Source organism: Erpetoichthys calabaricus, chromosome 3 (assembly GCF_900747795.2).
Source record: "Erpetoichthys calabaricus chromosome 3, fErpCal1.3, whole genome shotgun sequence".
NCBI lineage: Eukaryota > Metazoa > Chordata > Cladistia > Polypteriformes > Polypteridae > Erpetoichthys > Erpetoichthys calabaricus.
In genome coordinates this window covers 27,256,147-27,275,218 of record NC_041396.2, presented here as the reverse complement: position 1 = coordinate 27,275,218, position 19,072 = coordinate 27,256,147, and the positions used below count along the sequence as shown (strand labels likewise).

The following is a 19,072-nucleotide window of genomic DNA, read 5'->3' as shown; positions in this document are numbered from 1 at the left end:
ATTGGTGGGACACTGGCCTATCACAGGCCCTAGTTAGTATTGCATAATGTTCTCAAGCCAGTGTAAACCAGTTCAGCAGTATCAAGTATACCAAACCTGCAGATGCCACCAGTCCACAGTAGTAACTAATAATCCATATGATTAAATAACATGTTTTTAAAACAACAGGGAATAGCTTCTAATTAAATAAATGGATAGAATGAGAAAAACAAAAACCAAAGTATCTATCTTGGACCTGAAATGAGACAAATGGACAACCATGATCTAAATTACCTGCACTGTTTGGGTTTTTTTTTGTTTGTTTTGTTCAACATATTGAAGAGTAAAGTTCTACAGGAAATAAAAGATAGGCTTTCTCTCTTTACAGAAATCCCACGCCTCCATGCTCAGTCTTTATCTGATGGCCAGTTCTGCTTTACTTCTCCCCGGACACAGCCAGTGATCAGTCCATCCAATCAAAATAAGCAACCTTCTCCTAACATAATGAATAACAAGGAGGAGCCTTTAAATCTTTCACACAAAGGAGATCTTCCAGGCACAATTCTGGGACCTTCTGCTGCTCCAGCCAATGGCAAGATTGCAGGTGAGTATAAGAGCATTATCAATACATTTCTTCATACCTATTTATTAAACTGTTTTTGATAACCTTTTTTATGGGCAGCTTTTCACAAAAGATTATGGGAATTTGGAACTACACGTACTATACCATATCATAGCACTGCTGCCTCGCAGTTAGGAGACCCGGATTCGCTTCCCGGGTCCTCCCTGCGTGGAGTTTGCATGTTCTGCTCGTGTCTGCATGGGTTTCCTCCAGGTACTCTGGTTTCCTCCCACAGTCCAAAGACATGCAGGTTAGGTGCATCGGCAATCCTAAATTGTCCTTGGTAGTTGTGTAGGTGGGTGTGTATGTGTGTGTGTGCCCTGCGGTGGGCTGGCACCCTGCCCGGGGTTTGTTTCCTGCCTTGGCTGGGATTGGCTCCAGCAGACCCTTGTGACCCTGTAGTTAGGCTATAGCAGGTTGGATAATGGATGGATATACAGTACCATATCATATACTGGAGACAGTTTTAGCTTGAGACATACATTGGGACAACTTAGCTAAAAATATCCTACTCTGTTGGGTTCTTGAGCAAGGCTCCTCTCCTGAAAATTTCTCTAGGGCATTGTATAATGGATGACCCTGTGCTCTGACCCCCAAAGGTCATGCAAAATGACAATTTCCACACAGGAATTTATAAAGTATATCAAATAAAAAAATTAGCTTGATGGACTCATTGATTGCCAACTCATTTATAAAATGCCTTAGATACATAGGCTATGAATGTTGCTGAAAATCAGTGTTGGTTACATATGATTACTTCCCATGAAAAGAATTCTAATACAGTTGGAGGGTACATGGGAGTATGATACCCTAGTCCATCTGTCATTATGCAAAGCAGGCAAGAGATTTCAGAGGATAACTGAAGGAAAGAACATACCGTATTTACTCGTGTACTACGCGCCCTTGTGTAAGATGCACACCATAATTTTTACAAAGAAAATCATGAAAAAAATTTGCCCCATGTACGACGCACGTTGTGATTGTATAGGAAGAGGTTAGGGCATGTTTTCCGCGAAATGCCCTTCTGTTTTTGATGCATGACGAAAGAGCGAGCGAGAGAGAGAGAGTGTGCGCAAGCGAACAAGCGAGATAGAGAGAGAGAGAGAGCGTGAGCAAACGACGAAGAGAGAGAGAGAGAGCATGTGTGTGCGAGTGAGAGAGAGAGCGCGAGAGAAAGAGAGCACAAGCGAACGAGCAAGAGAGAGAGAGCGAGCGAGAGAGCTCAAGCAGAAGAAGTAAACATTACAGAAAAAAATTTCCTCGTATATGACACGCACCTGATTTTCTAATGCTAATTTTCGGGAAAAAATGTGCGTGTGGTACACGGGTAAATACGGTAGTTAAAAAACCGAAGCAAGGGTCAGAACCAGGAGAACAACAATTCGTAACCAAAGACAAAAATTGCAAGATACAATCAAAGTCAAAAGGATTATAGAGCTTTAAAAATAAGATAAACAAAACAAAGAAATGTTTCTAAAAGGTTTGAAGGGTTTCTGACTTGATATAGTCGAACGAGTAAGTATACTCTTAGGTGACCTTTTATCCTGTCGTGTCGTTATTGACAGGGCTTCAGTCTCTGAAGACACACCCACTTCAGATGGTCCTGGCAATAGGAATCAACAATAGTGCAGTTAAGTTGGCAGCGATGTAACACCCCTGAACAAAAATCAATGTCAAAAGCATAAGTATGAGTCGAAAATAATGGAAAGTAATGGACTCCTTAGGGTAGACCCAGCCAATTAAAAAAGATATTCTAAATAGTTGACCTTGACGCATGTTTCGTAGAATTGGAGAAGGCATAAGACCATGTCCCTTGGCATGCATTGTGGGAGATGCTGCACCAATACGAGGTAACAGGGCTGCTCTTGCTTTCTATTCATTCCCTATATGGATGCATTGAGAGCTATACTAGAAATTAAGTTAAGTCGAATTCATTCACTGTGGGTGTTGGACTCCATCAAGGATGTGTTTTGTCACCTCTGCTGTTTGTGGTTTTCATGAAGAGGATATCTAGGTGCAGCTGAGGTTGTGATGGTGTCCAGTTGGGGAGGCTAGGAGTAGCATAATCACTTTAAACAGATAATGTTGTCATCTTTGCCTCACCTGACTGTGACCTTCGGCATGCACACGAACAATTCATTGCCAATTGAGAAGCAGCTGGGATTAGGATCAGTATCTCCAAATTTGAGGTCATGGTTCTCTCTCAGAAAAGAGTGGATTGCTCTGCCCAGTTGAGGGGTTAACAGCTGCCTTTAGAGGAGGAGTTCAAGAATTTTGGGATCTTATTTACTAGTGAAGGAGAAAGGGAATGTGAGATCAACAAGTGGATTGGAGTGGTGGCAAATGTCCTTCTGATGCTGTACCGGTCTGCGGTGATGACATGGGTGCTGAGTCTAAAGACCAACTTCTTTGTTTACCAGTTGAATTATATCACTGTCCTCATCTGTGGTCAGGAGCTGTGAGTTATGACTGAAAGAATGAGACTGCTAGAACAAGCATCAGAAATTAGGTTTCTTTGCAGAGTGACTTTCAGACACTCCGTGATGGACAAAAAAAAATTCAACAATTTGGGAGAACCTCAGAGTAAAGTTGCTGCTCCTCCAGACTGAAAAGAGCAGAGTTGAGGTGATTTGGGCATATCATAAGAATGCTCCTGAACAACTCCCCCTTGAGCTGCTCTGGGCACATCCCACTAGGTGGTGACCCTGTGGCAGAACCAGGGCAGCTGGAGGGTATATATTTCTTGGCTGACTTCTGAGGACCCGGGAATTCCTCAGGAGGAGCTGCTATCTATAGCTGAGGACAAGGAAGTCTGGGCTGACCTGTTTGGCCTGCTTCTATTATAGCTTTCATCAGGAGAGGCAGTTAAAAAAATGAGATGAGATGAATTCAAATACATTCTATGCAGATCAGGGGAATTTTGTTTTCATTATAATTATTACATTAAATTTTCAGACAAATTTGTGGCGATCATTGCTCTGTTCTTAGCTTTTAATGAGGCTACAAATGAAGCAGTAAGCCAGACTCCTTCCTTCTAAAAGGCTCCTTTAAAGCCTTCAGTGTATAACAAGAGAGGGAATGACTACAGATTCATTAATACTTGTCATTCAAAATGGTGACCACTCATCACAAGATGCTTGTCGTCTAATCAATTAGAAATACAGGAAGCTGGAGCAATTGTAGAAAATCCATATAAACATGGTAAAAGCATGCACTTTTTTAACAAAGTGGCCAGGCAAGTAAATGAATATATGTGTTCTGTGTATTGTATTGTATTGTATTGTATTGTATTGTATTGTATTGTATTGTATTGTATTGTATTGTATTGCATTGTATTGTATTAACCCCCTTCTTTTGACACCCACTGCACGCCCAACCTACCTGGAAAGGGATCTCTCTTTAAACTAGGGTTTTTTTGGGAGTTTTTCCTTGTCTTCTTAGAGAGTCAAGGCTGGGGGGCTGTCAAAAGGCAGGGCCTGTTAAAGCCCATTGTGGAACTTCTTTTGTGATTTTGTGCTATACGAAAATGATTTGCCATGTATTAGATTGTATTGCATGTAATTTTATCTAGACAACCCAACTTCACCTATAGGGGTTGTTGATTGATCATAATAAAAAAATAAATAACTTTCCAAAAATATACCGTATAGTATCTAACATTTTTTATTTACACTCAGTAACTACTTTATTGGGTATCACTGCTTATTACTGAAACACCCCACCTCTCTAAACAACTAATAAGGTGGCTGATGCAACTTAGTATACTGCAGTCAGGCCAGTGTGCATCATTTGAATGCCAGAATACGCTTAAGCATTGCTGTTGACAACGTGCATCCCTTTATGGCCACAGTCTATCCTCTTCAAATGGATAATATACCATGTCACAAAGCTCACATCCCCTCAAATTGGTTCCATAAACGTGACTGTGACTTCAGTTTACTTCAATGTCTGGGACAGATCCTGCATCTCATAAGAACATAAGAAACATGTCAAACGAGAGAAAACCATTCAGTCCATCTGGCCAATTTGTTTATCTAATAGATAAGCTGTCCCAATACCTCATCCAGATTCTTCTTAAAGGTTGTCAAGGTTTCTGCTTCATCTCTAGGTTTCAGTAGTTTGTTCCAGAGTCCTACAACTCTTTGCCCAAAAGAAGTGCTTCCTGGCTTCAGTTTTAAATGCACTTCCCCTTAGTTTCCACTGATGTCCTCAAGTAGACAATTCACTCTTAAGCTGAATCTCATGACAACAGAGCACCTTGGTTTGAGATAGCATGTGGAGTTCCTATCATGTTTAGTTAAAAAAACTGGCTGGAGTTGTATGATTATATCATGTCAGCATGGATCAAAAACTTTAAGGAATGGTTCCAGTTTTGTGATGAGGAAAAACTTTAAAGAATTTAAACAATTCTGGAGGCTAACATCAGTCCTTCATCTTTCATTGAATTAATTTTGCACATGGTAACATCTGTTGTGTGCATTTCTATGTATTCTTTGGAGTTATGAATCACAATTTAGGCATCCGGCATCTCTTCTGAGTAGTACATTATGTATCAAAATAAAATTATTTTCTGAAAACAGCACATTACTATGCATATAGATAGATAGATAGATAGATAGATAGATAGATAGATAGATAGATAGATAGATAGATAGATAGATAGATAGATAGATAGATAGATAGATAGATAGATGTAAGGTGTAGAGGAGCGGGCTGAGCACACAACCCTGCGGCATCCCGGTGTTGAGGCTGAGAGCCTGATGGTGTTAAACGCTGAGCTGAAGTCCACAAAGAGTAGTCTGGCGTAACTCCTCTGTTGCTCCAGGTGGGTCAGGGCAGCATGAAGGGATCTCTTTGCTTTGTAAGCAAATTGAAATGGGTCCAGGACTGCTGGCAGGCAGGCGATGATATGACTCCGCACCGGTTTCTCAAAGCACTTCATGATGACAGATTTTGATATAAATATCAAAATAATCATTTTTATATTAACTCAAAATGGCCCTTCATTCCTGATGCTGCCAGGATAGACCTTGGCAACAGCAACCTTAAAATCTGATTCAGTTGATTTTTACTTTGATATTCACCAACAAAATCTTGATATAAATTACATTTAAAGGGTAGAGTCAGATAAGTGAGCAGTACAGTGGTGCAGTGGTAGTACCGCTACCTCTCAGTAAGGAGACCAGGGCTTGTGTGCCAGGTCCTCCTTAGTACATGGAGTTTGTATTTTTTCCCCCATGTTGGTGTGGATTTACTCCTGGCGCTCCAGTTTTCTCCCACTGTCCAGAGACATGCAGGTTAGGTGAACTGGTGACGCGAGATTGGCTCTTGTATGTCTTTGGTGTGTGAGTGCATGTGTGTGTTTGCCCTGTAATGGACCAGTGCCTTGTCCAAGGCTTGTTCCTGCCTTCTGTTCTGTGCTAACTGGGATAGGCTCCAGCCCCACCCCTTGGTGGCTTGGTCTGGATTAAGCAGGTTAGCAAGTGACATGACTCAGATAAGTAATTTATATATAAAGTATATGTGATGAGTGAGTTTAACATACTCAAACTATTCTTTTTTCCTTTATGTAATTTATGTGCTATATTAGACACCATGTAATTCTGAAACTTGATACTTAAGCCATCATAAACAGGGGTTGTTGATTGATCATAATAAAAAAAAGTCTGTAATATATGGATGATGGAAAATTATGAACTAAAAAATAATTTTTACTAGAGGTTAAATTTTAAAAGAGAGATGATATATTTTTGTATAAAATGTATTTCATTTCTATATCAATAAATTCAAAAATTTCTGTCAGTATGTCTGGGCATCACTTGAGAATGGCTTGATCGATTTACATGAAATTTGGTATGTATATTAATCTGGGTCCTAGTCAGAGTATAGGAAATCTTGCTATGCGACAAATTATTTTCTTACATTTTGAGTCCCAACTCAGGGATGTATACACTGTGGGGAACAGCCCGGACACAGACAGGTAGACATGTTGATTCACCACACACGTTTATTTACACTAATATTTACAACAGTAGTGAGCACAATACCCAGTGCCGCAGCACCAATCACCCCTTCAGTCCTGGCCACAACTCAATGCCTTCTCTCAGTCTCTGGTCCGCCTCCACTCCTCTCCACCAAGCTTTGTCCACTTCCACCCGACTCTTGCCCCTGACTGGAGGGAGGCAGCCCCTTTTATTCACCCCGGAAGGACTCCAGGTGCATCCTGAGCGGCTCCGTAGCCACACCCCTGTGTGGCGAAAGCTCTGACAGTACATCCGGAAGTCCTCCGGGTGTCCCCAATCCTCTTCCCCCCAGCACTTCCGGGTATGGCGGAAGTACTGAGGTCCAGGGCTCCCAAGGCATCGGGGCGGCCCCTGGCGGTGGGTGACCACGGGCCTCTACAGGGTAGAGCTTCAAAGCTCTGTACCCGTGGTCCCCAAGGCAACCAGGTAGGACGCCCCTTCGTATCCTGGAGGAGGCACAAGCCCTCCTCCGCTCCTCCTGGGCATCCCGGCCAGGCGACAAACCCCGCCGGGTGCCACAACACACTGATTTCCATGAAAGTGTAGCGATAAATTAAATGTAGGAATACTTAAAAGGCAGTATACACGATACTACACCCCGAGAGAAACTCAACGACTTCAGCAGTTAAACATTTTCTTTGAGGGCACACCCTGTCAGATATATCCAGTCAAGTTCTGGGAAAAAAAGTAAGGATGTCTTGTTAGTTCTGTTTTTTTTTTTTAATTTTCAAGTAATATGCTTTCTAGAAAGAGAACTAATTTAAATCCAAGATCTGTTCATGCCAGCATAAAAAAAAAAATCTGATGCAGAATTCTAAGGAACAAAAACAACAAAGCAACCATTTAGCTGCAAACCACCAGTGGAATGCTCAAGCAAGAAAAGCAGAAAGCATGTTCACCAATCCTATTGCTGAGAAACCTTAGCCCGCCTAAACTCTACAGTAGGATTACATTGAAAGTAATAGCTCTTTGCAGTCATATAATACAGCCTGAAGTATTGACAGCCTGGTGACACAACAAGCGAAATAATTTTCATCCCAAGAATACCTCTGATTCCTAATAATTTTCTGCCCCTTTTAAAAGTCTGTAATTTCCTATTTGTGTCTGCTTTGCTATGACCACAAACAAATCACAAAGTCAGACAGTGAAATGTGCAGGCATTGATTTATAAACAGATTGCTTTTCTCATGGGCAGCTTTATGTTGCTTGCTCATGAGTGAGGACAAACGTGTCTTTGCTTTGATATGCTCCTGGAAATACAACAAAAAGTGTTCTTTATAAAGAATATTTCACCTCTCAGAAGACTTTTATATAAATAATAGTATATTTACTGTTTCAATTTAACCTTATTTTTTCTGTATATATAATATGGATATACGTTTTATAGAGGAACATTGATTGGAACATATGAAATGCATCCTCCAAAAGAAAGAAAGAAAGAAAGAAAGAAAGAAAGAAAGAAAGAAAGAAAGAAAGAACAGTAGATCTGATGAACTTCTGTAAAAAAACTTTCTTCCTGGGGACAAATAAAGTTTTTTTACAGAAGTTCATCAGATCTACTGTATAATAAAACACTAAGGTCTCTGTGTGTGTCCAGTCCCTCAGAGCAAGCTGATTGGTCAATTTGGCTTTGGGGACATGATAGAAAGAGAAAATACAAGAGAGAGATGCACAAATAGGATTAACGGCGTATTAGGCATGATGAGAGAAAGTCACCTTCAAAGATGGAAAGTATAAAACTGGACAGGAGGCGAGAAAGTTGTCTCAAAAATAAGCAGGCTTAACAGGAACACCCTCGAGAGAGGGAGTGCTGGTGTAGAAACATTCAGACACACATGAATACTGAGGAAAAGTGCTGAAGGTACATGTAGGGAAAGAGACAGCAAATATTTTTTTTATTATTCCATTGTCTGTCTTTGACAGGTACCATGGCTAGTAAATACATAAATAGGTAGAAAAACAAAACAAACTGACACTATGTGTAGCTGCGTTTACCCAAAATGACCAAATTACTGCAGCTGTAGTTTGCTTCATGGGATTCTGGAAATAATGTGACATGTTGAAATGATTCCACAGACAAAATTTCTTTATTTTTAAAAGCTTTAGATAAGATTCAAAGTAAAACGGTTCACACAAAAATAAAGAAAAAGTTGATATTGCAAAGTAAAGAAAAGCCCTTGTTTAAATAAAATTTGGTTAATGGCTTTTATCTTGTTTGTTTCTTTAAGTTTGCTCATACAGTCGAACCATTTCTAAACGGTCTGAAAACTGTATGCCTACCCATTTACAAATTGCAAATGGGTCTGTCAGTCCATGCTAGCAATGAGACTAATTCCAAACAGACTTAATTAACACACTATATTACAGTTATAGCCAAGAAGGTTCTATTTCACGGTAACTACAGTGGGTAAAGGCTATACCATAATCTTTAGCTGTGAAAGAACATTATATTCTATTCAAGTTAAGAAAATACTAATATGAGTTTAACTTAAAGTATTAACTTTCTAAGATTGGCTCTTACACTATGGTCTGAATAAACACCAGAATGGCAAAAAAAGGAAGAAAATTTAACGTAATAAATTCAGACTTGGCAGTCACAGTCCCAGTGAGGAATTACGCAGGTGTATCGCCATTGGTATAAAGGAGCCCCCATAGCAATTATTGACACACTTCTGCTAAATAAATCATTGACTGCAAGTCCTCAGTGTTAGTGTGCCAGAGAGAGGATGTGCAGCATTGTTCATAATGATATTTGGTTTTGTTTTAATTCCCTCTTTTGCTACGACCACCAGAGTTTGTCCCATAACTGAGCATGCCCTTTTAATTAGCTTGTTGATTAGGTAGATCTCTTTTGAAGTGATGTTATCGGCCCAGCACACCACAGCATAGAAAATGACACTGGCTATCACAGAGTGGTTGAACATGTGACAGATATCATTATCCACATTAAATGTACATAATCTCCTTAGAAATAAAATCAGAAGTGGTCTCCCCTCGACTTTCTCATATACTCAGATATGGGGATGGATATTTGAGGAGTAAACCACAAGACAATGATTATTTTTTTATATATTCAGGGCTGGACAGATGGACACACAAACTTCCACACGTAGACGTTTATATATAAGAAATGCTCCGCTTAACCAGAAAAGTCATATAGCAGGTACATTACATTTGAAGTGAAACAGTTCCTTTGCTATTTATTGGGACTTTAATTTAAAAAAAGAGAGAAAGAATAGGTGGCTTTTCTAGCAAAAAAGAATGTATCAGGCAGAACATCTAAAATTCTGTACATCCTGACCCATGTGGGATCCTCACAGGTGGCGCAGTGGTAGTGCTGCTGCTTTGCAGTAAGGAGATTGTGGGTTTGCTTCCCGGGTCCTCCCTGTGTGGAGAGCGCTTTGAGTAGTGAGAAAAGCGCTATATAAATGTAAAGAATTATTATTATTATTATTATATTATGTACATTAAATAACCATCAACAACAAATCAAATTAATAATATATTGAACAATTATTATAAAAGTAAAGCTGAATAATTGCAGCTGCATGAATAAAAGGTAAAGAGTACCACTTCTGGTTAGCGGAAATAACTCAAAAGTTGACAGAAATTTACGTTTTGTACCTAATTTGGTTAACCTAAGTGAAAGCGTACTCAAGTTATCATGTTTACATATACACAGACAGACACACAGACATGATTCTAAAAATGGTATTTTTGGACTCAGGGCTAAACATCGAGATTCGTCAAAATCTTGACATTGAATTTTAGGATGATTACAATGCTTTCCCTATACTTCGTATACGAGAAAGTAAAAAAGAGTCTGGTCTGCCTTTCTTAATTCAACAGAGCAATGAGACCATTCCAGCCTGTCAATGATGTGGAGAGTAGAAAGAAGAAGAAGAGAGGATTACAGTATATTACTGTATGAAGGTATTCTGACTAAAACAAAAGTTTACATTTTTAATTTGGGACAGTGTTAGAGCATTCATGTTTGGAATTTGGGGTTCTATGGCACTCCCTGTTGATCACAATCCATACTAGACAAGATACCAGCCCATCCCAGGGTATACACATACCAAGCCAGTATCCATGCCCCTTGGAGAAAAGTGGCGAGTATTGAACTGCAAGCAGCCTTATGCTTTATAGTCCAAGCCTTAAATAACTTGCCCATATAACCTGCCATTTATAAAGACTTCAATTGCAGGAAAGTACTTGTACTGTAAGTTGTATACTGAATGAACACACATGTTTGGTTCATAGTGAATTTCAATTTCAACTAAACTATTGCTACCATTATTTTTTTTCTGCAAACAGACTGTCGACTTTTGTGGGACTACGTATACCAGCTCCTTTCAGACAACCGCTACGAGAGCTTCATCCGCTGGGAGGACCAGGAAGCTAAAGTCTTTCGAGTGGTGGATCCCAATGGACTGGCAAGGCTGTGGGGCAATCACAAAGTGAGAGAATATTATGATTAATATGAGAATAATTGAGCAAGGTTTCAATGACAAACAAAACAATATTTTTATAGCATCTTTCATTTGCCAAATCACCTCAACTTTCTTTACATGTACAGTACACATTTGAAAAAGGCACATTTTTAACTAGATATATTTGAATGTAAATGAACCATGTTGTTTAAATTAACAATTGATGTGGAATGGATTAACCGGCTTGTGTTTTGAAGACCATACAACTTGAATGAAGGAGCAGGTGGCACCTGATGTTCTCAGATGTTGTAGTTATGGCATGAAAACAGTTGATTTGTACCCATATTCTGGTAAAAAAGCCAAATCTAAATGTTTTGTTAAGAATCACAATGCTGTATTGAAAGGTTACTCCTTGCCTGATGCCTCACTCCAAACCCCCCAATTCTGTAATGGAAAAAGCACATTTAGACAGTGGAAAGCATAGATGGTTACAAACCTAATACTTTTTACCTAAAATCTCAGTAAATATATATTTTAGTTTACAATTAGTCTTCCTAATTATATAGCAGATATAGTTCGTGTTCTTTTTTAAATTGAACGTAATTTCTTGAATAAAAAAATAATGTTCTACTCCATACATCCAATCATCCATTTTCAGTGTCAGGAGGCAACTGCAACCTGTCCATGTTCTACTCCATGTTCAAAACATTAATTGTTGACACAGTATGGGTTAGATGTTATGTCTGTGTCTCTCTTAAAGATGTGTGCATTAGGTTTATTGGCGACACTTAACATTAGCCCAGAGTGAGAATATGTTGGGGTGTGTGCCCCATGACAAAATGGCATCCTTTTCAAGGCTGGTTCTTTATTTAAACTTGGTTCTGCCAAGATAGGCTTTAACTCTCCACAACCCAACAACAGAAAAGACACTTCATTTTTTTTTATCTTATATCCACTTTTCACTGTGAGAATATGCCAAACTAGACAGACTGGACCACCATTTCCTTAGGAATAGTGTCTAATTCTTTGAAAAATATCCAGGCTAGCTTAGCTGTACAATCTCTCCAATCTTTCCCGAATCTTCTCTCAGTAGATCATGGCTGGTACATTACCTCTGGAGGAACTCATGGGGCATACCAACTACATACCCACAACATGAAATAGTTCTTCTTAGTCTAGACAAGTAACAGTTCTACTCCAAGGACCTCCTGTATTGTTGAGTTCTACACCCTATCATGAAGACTGAGCCAAGCAATATTGCACAGAAACTGTACTTTGGCTCCTGGTAATCACAATTTCATTCTTTCAGTCATTACCCATAATTCATGGCCATAAATGAGGATGGGGTTGTAAATTGACAGATAAGTAATGTGCATCATCAGAAACCTTAGCTTTAGGTTTAACACCAGATTCCAGTGGAAAATTTGCAAAACCACCATTGTTCCACCAGTTTGTTGGTAAATCATAAGATCACCTCTGCCGTCACTCGTGAACATGACTCTGAGATCCTTGAGCTGTTTTCACTTAGGGCACTTGATCACCATTTACTTGGAGGGAAATGATTGCAATTTTTCTGTGATATAAGAATCATTACACCAGGCCAACTTAGGGGATACCCAACACACACAGCTTTCAGGTGTTGAAGAAAATTGAGCATCTAAAGGAGGCACCTATTTAGACACAGGAAGATTTTGTAAAATCCTAATAGACACTGACCTGCACAGGACGCTGTAGCAGGAATGCTAACCATTGTGGTACTGTGCCATATTATGTGTTATTGTGTAAATTGTATGTGGTTATGGAGCAATCCAATCCATCCATCCATTATCCAACCTGTTATATCCTAACACAGGGTCACGGGGGTGTGTTGTAGCCAATCCCAGCCAGCACAGGGCGCAAGGCAGGAACAAACCCTGGGCAGTGTGCCAGCCTACCGCAGAGCACACACACACACACACCAAGGACCATTTAGGATCGCCGAATCACCTAACCTGCATGTCTTTAGTGTGTGGGAGGAAACCCACATAGACATGGGGAGAACATGCAAACTCCATGCAGGGAGGACCCGGGAAGCGAACCTGGGTCTCCTAACTGCGAGGCAGCAGCACCACCACTGTGCCACCCCCAATCCAATTTAAAGTCATTCAATTACACAGAATGATAATTACCGGTATCTAAAAATAATCACTGTGAGTATTTGTTTTTGTGACATACTGTAGATTCAATAAATATTAACTTTCTTTGACACCTTGACACTGAACACAATCCCAAGGTCGGCAAGGTTTCATTTCTGAAATGTTTCTGGTTTCCTGAACCACAAAACCTATTTAATTTATATCACAATTTGTTCAATGAGTTCCTGAAGTTGAAATACATAAATGTCTGTACTCTCTTTTTAAGATTGATTTCATAATAGAGTGGAGATTCTACCACCCGTATTTATTTGCTTTGGATTGGAGAGTATCCCCCTTTGAGTTTTGAGTGTCAAAATTTAAAAACATTACATAGGAGGTGCAGGTCCTCCGTAGAATATCAAATGTCCAGATTTAATATGATTTGATCAGATAGCAGGTGGTGGTTGGATAGTTTGGGGGTTTGCTTGTCCCCCCCTTGGAGTCTTGAGTGTCCGGATTTACTAACATTAGATAAAAGTCATCTAATTATTAAGAAAAGACATCTAATTATTATGAAATAAAAATGTCATCATGTTATTATTATTGCATGTTTTACTTCAATATGGCTCTATTTTTACTGTTTAAAATTCACAAAAAAGGTTTCAAGTTGCTGCTTTAGAAGGTTAGGGAGCAGCTTTATATAAACACTGTTTATTTTATTAGTTTGAAAGTTTTATACTCATAATTTACCAGATAAAGTGGCTCTTACTATTCTTTTCTTCACTTGTTGACCTTAGTATAAGATATCTCTGGCAGGATTAGTGCAAATGCATTCTAGTATAACTATAAAATGTAGGAAGTAATATTCCATTTGTCTTTATGCAGAATCGAGCAAATATGACCTATGAGAAGATGTCACGTGCTCTGCGGCATTACTATAAACTGAATATAATCAAGAAAGAGCCTGGGCAGAAGCTGCTTTTTAGGTATGTTCTTGAAACTTTGTCCCTAACTGAGGTTGTTCTTGAGGTATCTTTTATATTGATAACAAAATACAAGTGGTTACAGCATGTATTATCATATATCTCTGAAAGCTGGACAAGGAAGTAAACAAAATATAGCAGGATTCAGACTTGGGTCCTCATGTGAATTAGTCTGCCAAAGAAATACAAAAAATAAAAGAAACTTATGCTAAAGGATTACGTCTACATATGAATTTCTAACAGAAGCAGAAATAACAGGCTTATTTGCCAAGGACAGCACTCTTGCCCCAAGACTTTGCACCACTAGGGCTGTTCTGCTAACTGTCCTTGCAGGACATGAAAATCAAGTTTTCATGCAATCATGTGCAAATATTTGTGGGTCAAAATCCGTACAAATAAAGAGTGGCTATGACACAGTGGTAGGAATTGTTAAGTAACCCTTCATAATACGTGACACTGCTGCAGTGTCCATGTGTTCTAACAAGTACCCATCCTGAACAGAGTACGGTTTAATAATATAAGCAGGCATCAGGATGTGTGGATGGCTTTACTTTCACCACTGGTAACATAACACACTACCTGTCAAGGTTTGTTCGTCTACACTTGTTACACTTTTACACTTTTTTCATGTTACCGGATGACTCATACCAAAATGCTTTATGGATTACAGGTTTCTAAAGACACCAGATGAGATCCTACAAAATCGACCTGACCGGCTAGAGCAGGATGAGACTACTGGATGTGAATCTCCAGACTACAAGGATGACATTCTGGAGATTTCGCCCTGAAAATAAGTACCTCATGGGTACCAAGCCACATGTCACCTTAATGAAAAATTCCTATTTTGCACTATAAAATGAGCCTTGCAATAACATAAAATTGCAATTTCCTTATTGTAAATGCATCAAAATCTAGTTTTATGTTAGCCTTTGTTGTTTCCTATCTGCCCTCTCACTGTAAGGTACTCAATTTTCTTGTACAGGTGATATAGATTTTTTTAAAAAGACCATTGGACCACTGTCTACTATAGTTGAACTATTTAATATATTTAAGTGATTTCTCTTTTCAGCATTCTGTCATTTAACTTCAGCATCCCTTCCACTGTGTAGATTGGAATGGGACATCTGTGACCTTACAAATAGCCCATAAGATGAAAGAAACTGGAGAGAATGATCAATGAGTGTGTTTACATGCACACACAAAGCCAGAATAGGGAAGTGAATAACCCAGTTAAGTCAGAAAACTGGTTTCTTAAATACTCCAGTTTATATGCTCAAAGTCCCCTTATGGAGTTTTCCTTTGGCAAGATGCTTGGATGCCAAGAAACTATGCAAAAGAGTTAAATTCCACTTTGACAGGTGTGAATCCGAAAACAAGCATGGAGCCTGTGTCTCCTAAGCAGTGTGGGGAACATTACTTGAAAAAGTAGCTTAGTTACGTTACTCATTACTTACAAAAGAAAGTAATTAAATATGTTATATAGTTAGTTTTTATACAGTGTGTTACTTTTCCTTCTTTGGTATGAAAAACTACACATGTGACTGGCCAGCATTTGTTATTAAATCTAAAACCCATATATGAACTTACATGAAACTGACCAGAAAAACAACCAAATGCAATAATTTTCTTGTGTTTTGTAGACGCATTTAGTTCTTCATGTGATGTGAAGTACATCACATTCATCCCCTTTTTTACAACCCTAACCTGGGCCACTGATAATTTACTGTATGAAAACTGGCTGATATGCCACATTTTCAACATGTCTATAGCAAAATGGCTGAACGAAACCTAAGCCGACACTTTATTGATGTCAATATGTTACCAGATTGCATGCAGCACACTTTTTTTTTTTGCTTAACTGCGTGATTAAATCCTGCAAAGGAGCGGCACACCAGTACATTTGCTTCCTGCCTTATACCCAGTGCTGATGGGATAATAATAACACAACTGTTTTTATTTCAATAAAATAATTATTGTCTTAGATTACTTGTTATCTTTAAATGTAATTGAGCCATGTAAGGCACGTTACTTCTAATATGTTAAAATAGGAGACATGATTGTTTATGAAGGGATTTAGTACAGTGGATCAAAACTATTATATTAAAACTAGCTGTGTAAGCTCGTGCTGTAAAAAGCCTGAGGTCCTAGAAACTATTGAAATCATTAGAAAAAAAATGAAATGTAGAGATGTCAGGTAATTGAAAGGAACTACTCTGGGCATCTCTCTCCTAAGAGGATTCGTTTTGCCGATGTGCTCGCATCGCTTGTGCGTTAGCAGCTAAGCAACTTTGTCTTTCTTCAGAGGTTTCATTTTTCCAGACGTTCTCGCCCCCCTTGTGTATTAGCGGCAGGAGGAAAAGTAAAAGGGATACCATTTTGCCGATGTTAGCGGCTAAGCGACTTTGTCTTTCTTCTGAGGTTTCGTTTAGCCGATGTGCTTGCCTCGCTTGTGTTATTAGCGGCTAAGCGAGTGTTCTGTTTCCTCGGAGGCTGAGCCTTTACCTCGACTCCACATCTCACTTCTGGGCCGGACAGACATACACATTTCCACGCGTAGACATTTATATATAAGATAAGTTCATGAAGAACATAGAGACACAGTTGGAAACATGTTAGAAGTAAACCATAGTAAACCATAAGTAACCAAGTAGTGTGGTAGACAGTAAGACTTTAGAGACTTTCAAACCTCAACTTGATGTGATTTTAGAAGAATTATGTGGGCAGGACTGTCAAGCTTTGTTGGGCCGAGTGGCCTGTTCTTGTCTAGATGGATGTACTGCTGATCTTAGCACGAACGTTTAGCTCAGCAATATACATTTAGAGATTTTTGAAATAACAAGACAGATCATTTCAATAAAGAGAATGAATAATGAGATCACCTGAGCATTTGCCTCGGGAAATTTGAAACGCTTCCACCATTTTCTGCCTGTGGCTGCTGGAAGTGTGTGTGAAGCTAACACCACGCACAGGTTAACAGACTGCAATGGACATGTTCAGACCACAAAATCTGTTATTGTACAAGGCCAAAATGTTCATGAAACAAATTTACATCTGTCAACCAGGTTTCTCAGAGACCAACAACCTGGTTTCTGTAACCAGAGTAAAGATTTACATAGCATTTTCTGAAACCAGGTTTCTGTGAATAACCGGTTTATTAAAGCACATGCAAACACACTAAATGTTCCTCAGAAAGGAAGAAACGGAACTGAATACATAGATCAGAACTCATACTTTTGTAAATACAGAAAGGATTTAAAGTAGAGTAGCTCAGCTGAGTATTGCAATGACATTTTTTTTTAATCACAACCATGCATTGTAAAAAAAATTTTCAGTAATTGTAAATAATTTCAAAACCCTTTTAATTAACAGAGTACTTCTCTTTTGTCACACATGTGTATGAATCACTTTAAAACTGTTTTTAACTCTGTATTTCAAAGCTCTTTATTAACACTGTTCATAACACTTTGCACAGATAGCTTTTTTCCACTATTAAAGGGAACACCATAGTGTTTTTCTGCTGTCTTTTGAATGCAGTTTGGTTTTGTCTGTCTTGATTGCACCACAGATATGGCAACAACACAAAATTCTTGGGTATCATGGTGGTGTTTGTCTAAGCAAGAACAACAATTTATTTTTCATACAGCCGAAAATCCCACAAGGAAGGCCTCAATGGGCTTTAACAGGCCCTGTTTTTTATAATCCCCCATCCTTGACTTCCTAAGAACACAAGGAAAAACTCCCAACGTTTTTTATTAGCACTTTCTATACTGTGAGTGAAGCCCTTTATGTTGTCACTTAAACTGATGTATTTGAAGTTACTTTTAATAAATGGTGATTTTGTTTCTTTAGTCAGCAGATTTAACACAGCTGCAATGGACTGGTGCCCTGAGTAGAGATATTCCCTGTCTTGAGCCTACCATGCGTAATACAGAAATAGATTCTGCCCTTGCCAAGCTCCTAATTGGATCAAGTGGATTTAAAAATATTCTCTTATATTATGCCGTCAAGGTGTGATGTGGAATCAGAGCATTGTGTCAAACCGCTTCTCTAAACACTCTGTGCCCACCAGGGTCTTCTATTCAATGTTATACCCTCTTTTCAGTTAATGCGCTATTTCCCCAGAAGGTTATATGTCCTAGCAAAATGTCATGAAGAAAGCCTTCAGATGTCTTCTATAAAGCACTCAAATTTTTTTTTCATGTTTAAAATCACAATTGTGCAGTTGAAATATGTATATCTTTCTACAATGTGAGCAATGGCACATTAAATGTCTCTCTCAGGACTGAAATGGTAGTGGCTCTGTGGCTAAAGGATCTGTGCTGGTAATTGAAAGGTTACCAATCTGGAATCCCTGTAATGGGAATGCTACTGAATTGGGTATCCTTGAGCAACTGATTAGATAGATAGATAGATAGATAGATAGATAGATAGATAGATAGATAGATAGATAGATAGATAGATAGATAGATAGATAGATAGATAGATAGATAGATAGATAGATAGATAGATAGATAGATAATACTTTATTAATCCCAAGGGGAAATTCACAAATTTAACAAAGATTAACATTAAATTTAAACAAGATTAACGTGAAACTGCTCCAGGGATGCTGTAAAAATAGCTAACCCTGCCCTCTGAACCCAAGCTTCTCTCTCCCCATCTCTGCATGTCTCTGAAGAGTAAGTTGGAGTATGTGAAAAATTAGAAATTCCTAATTCAAGAAATTGTATATGCCAAAAAGTAAAATTATCATTATGAAATGGTGTACAGACTGGTGCATTAGTCTCTATACGTTTTTCCATACACACACACAAATCCACAGCATCACCTAGTGCTTAAAGGTCCCATGTCAGTTTAATAATAATAAGTAATTACATTTTTTGACCCAGTGTGGGTGTGTTTATGAAAGGGCCCTGCC

The 19,072-nt window shown here is 38.8% G+C and overlaps 1 protein-coding gene across 3 annotated transcripts in view; it reads left to right on the top strand.

Moving 5' to 3' along the window:
- etv7 (ETS variant transcription factor 7) overlaps positions 1–17,660 on the top strand; it is a 126,996-nt gene extending 109,336 nt beyond the window's left edge. For all 3 annotated transcript variants that reach the window (XM_028796506.2, XM_028796508.2, XM_028796505.2), the window contains 4 exons: positions 368–583; positions 10,942–11,084; positions 14,057–14,157; positions 14,825–17,660. In XM_028796506.2, coding sequence (XP_028652339.1) covers positions 368–583; positions 10,942–11,084; positions 14,057–14,157; positions 14,825–14,942 — 578 coding nt within the window. In that variant the 3' untranslated portion in view covers positions 14,943–17,660. The remainder of the gene's footprint in view (positions 1–367; positions 584–10,941; positions 11,085–14,056; positions 14,158–14,824) is intronic.
- Positions 17,661–19,072: the final 1,412 nt, after the last annotated feature.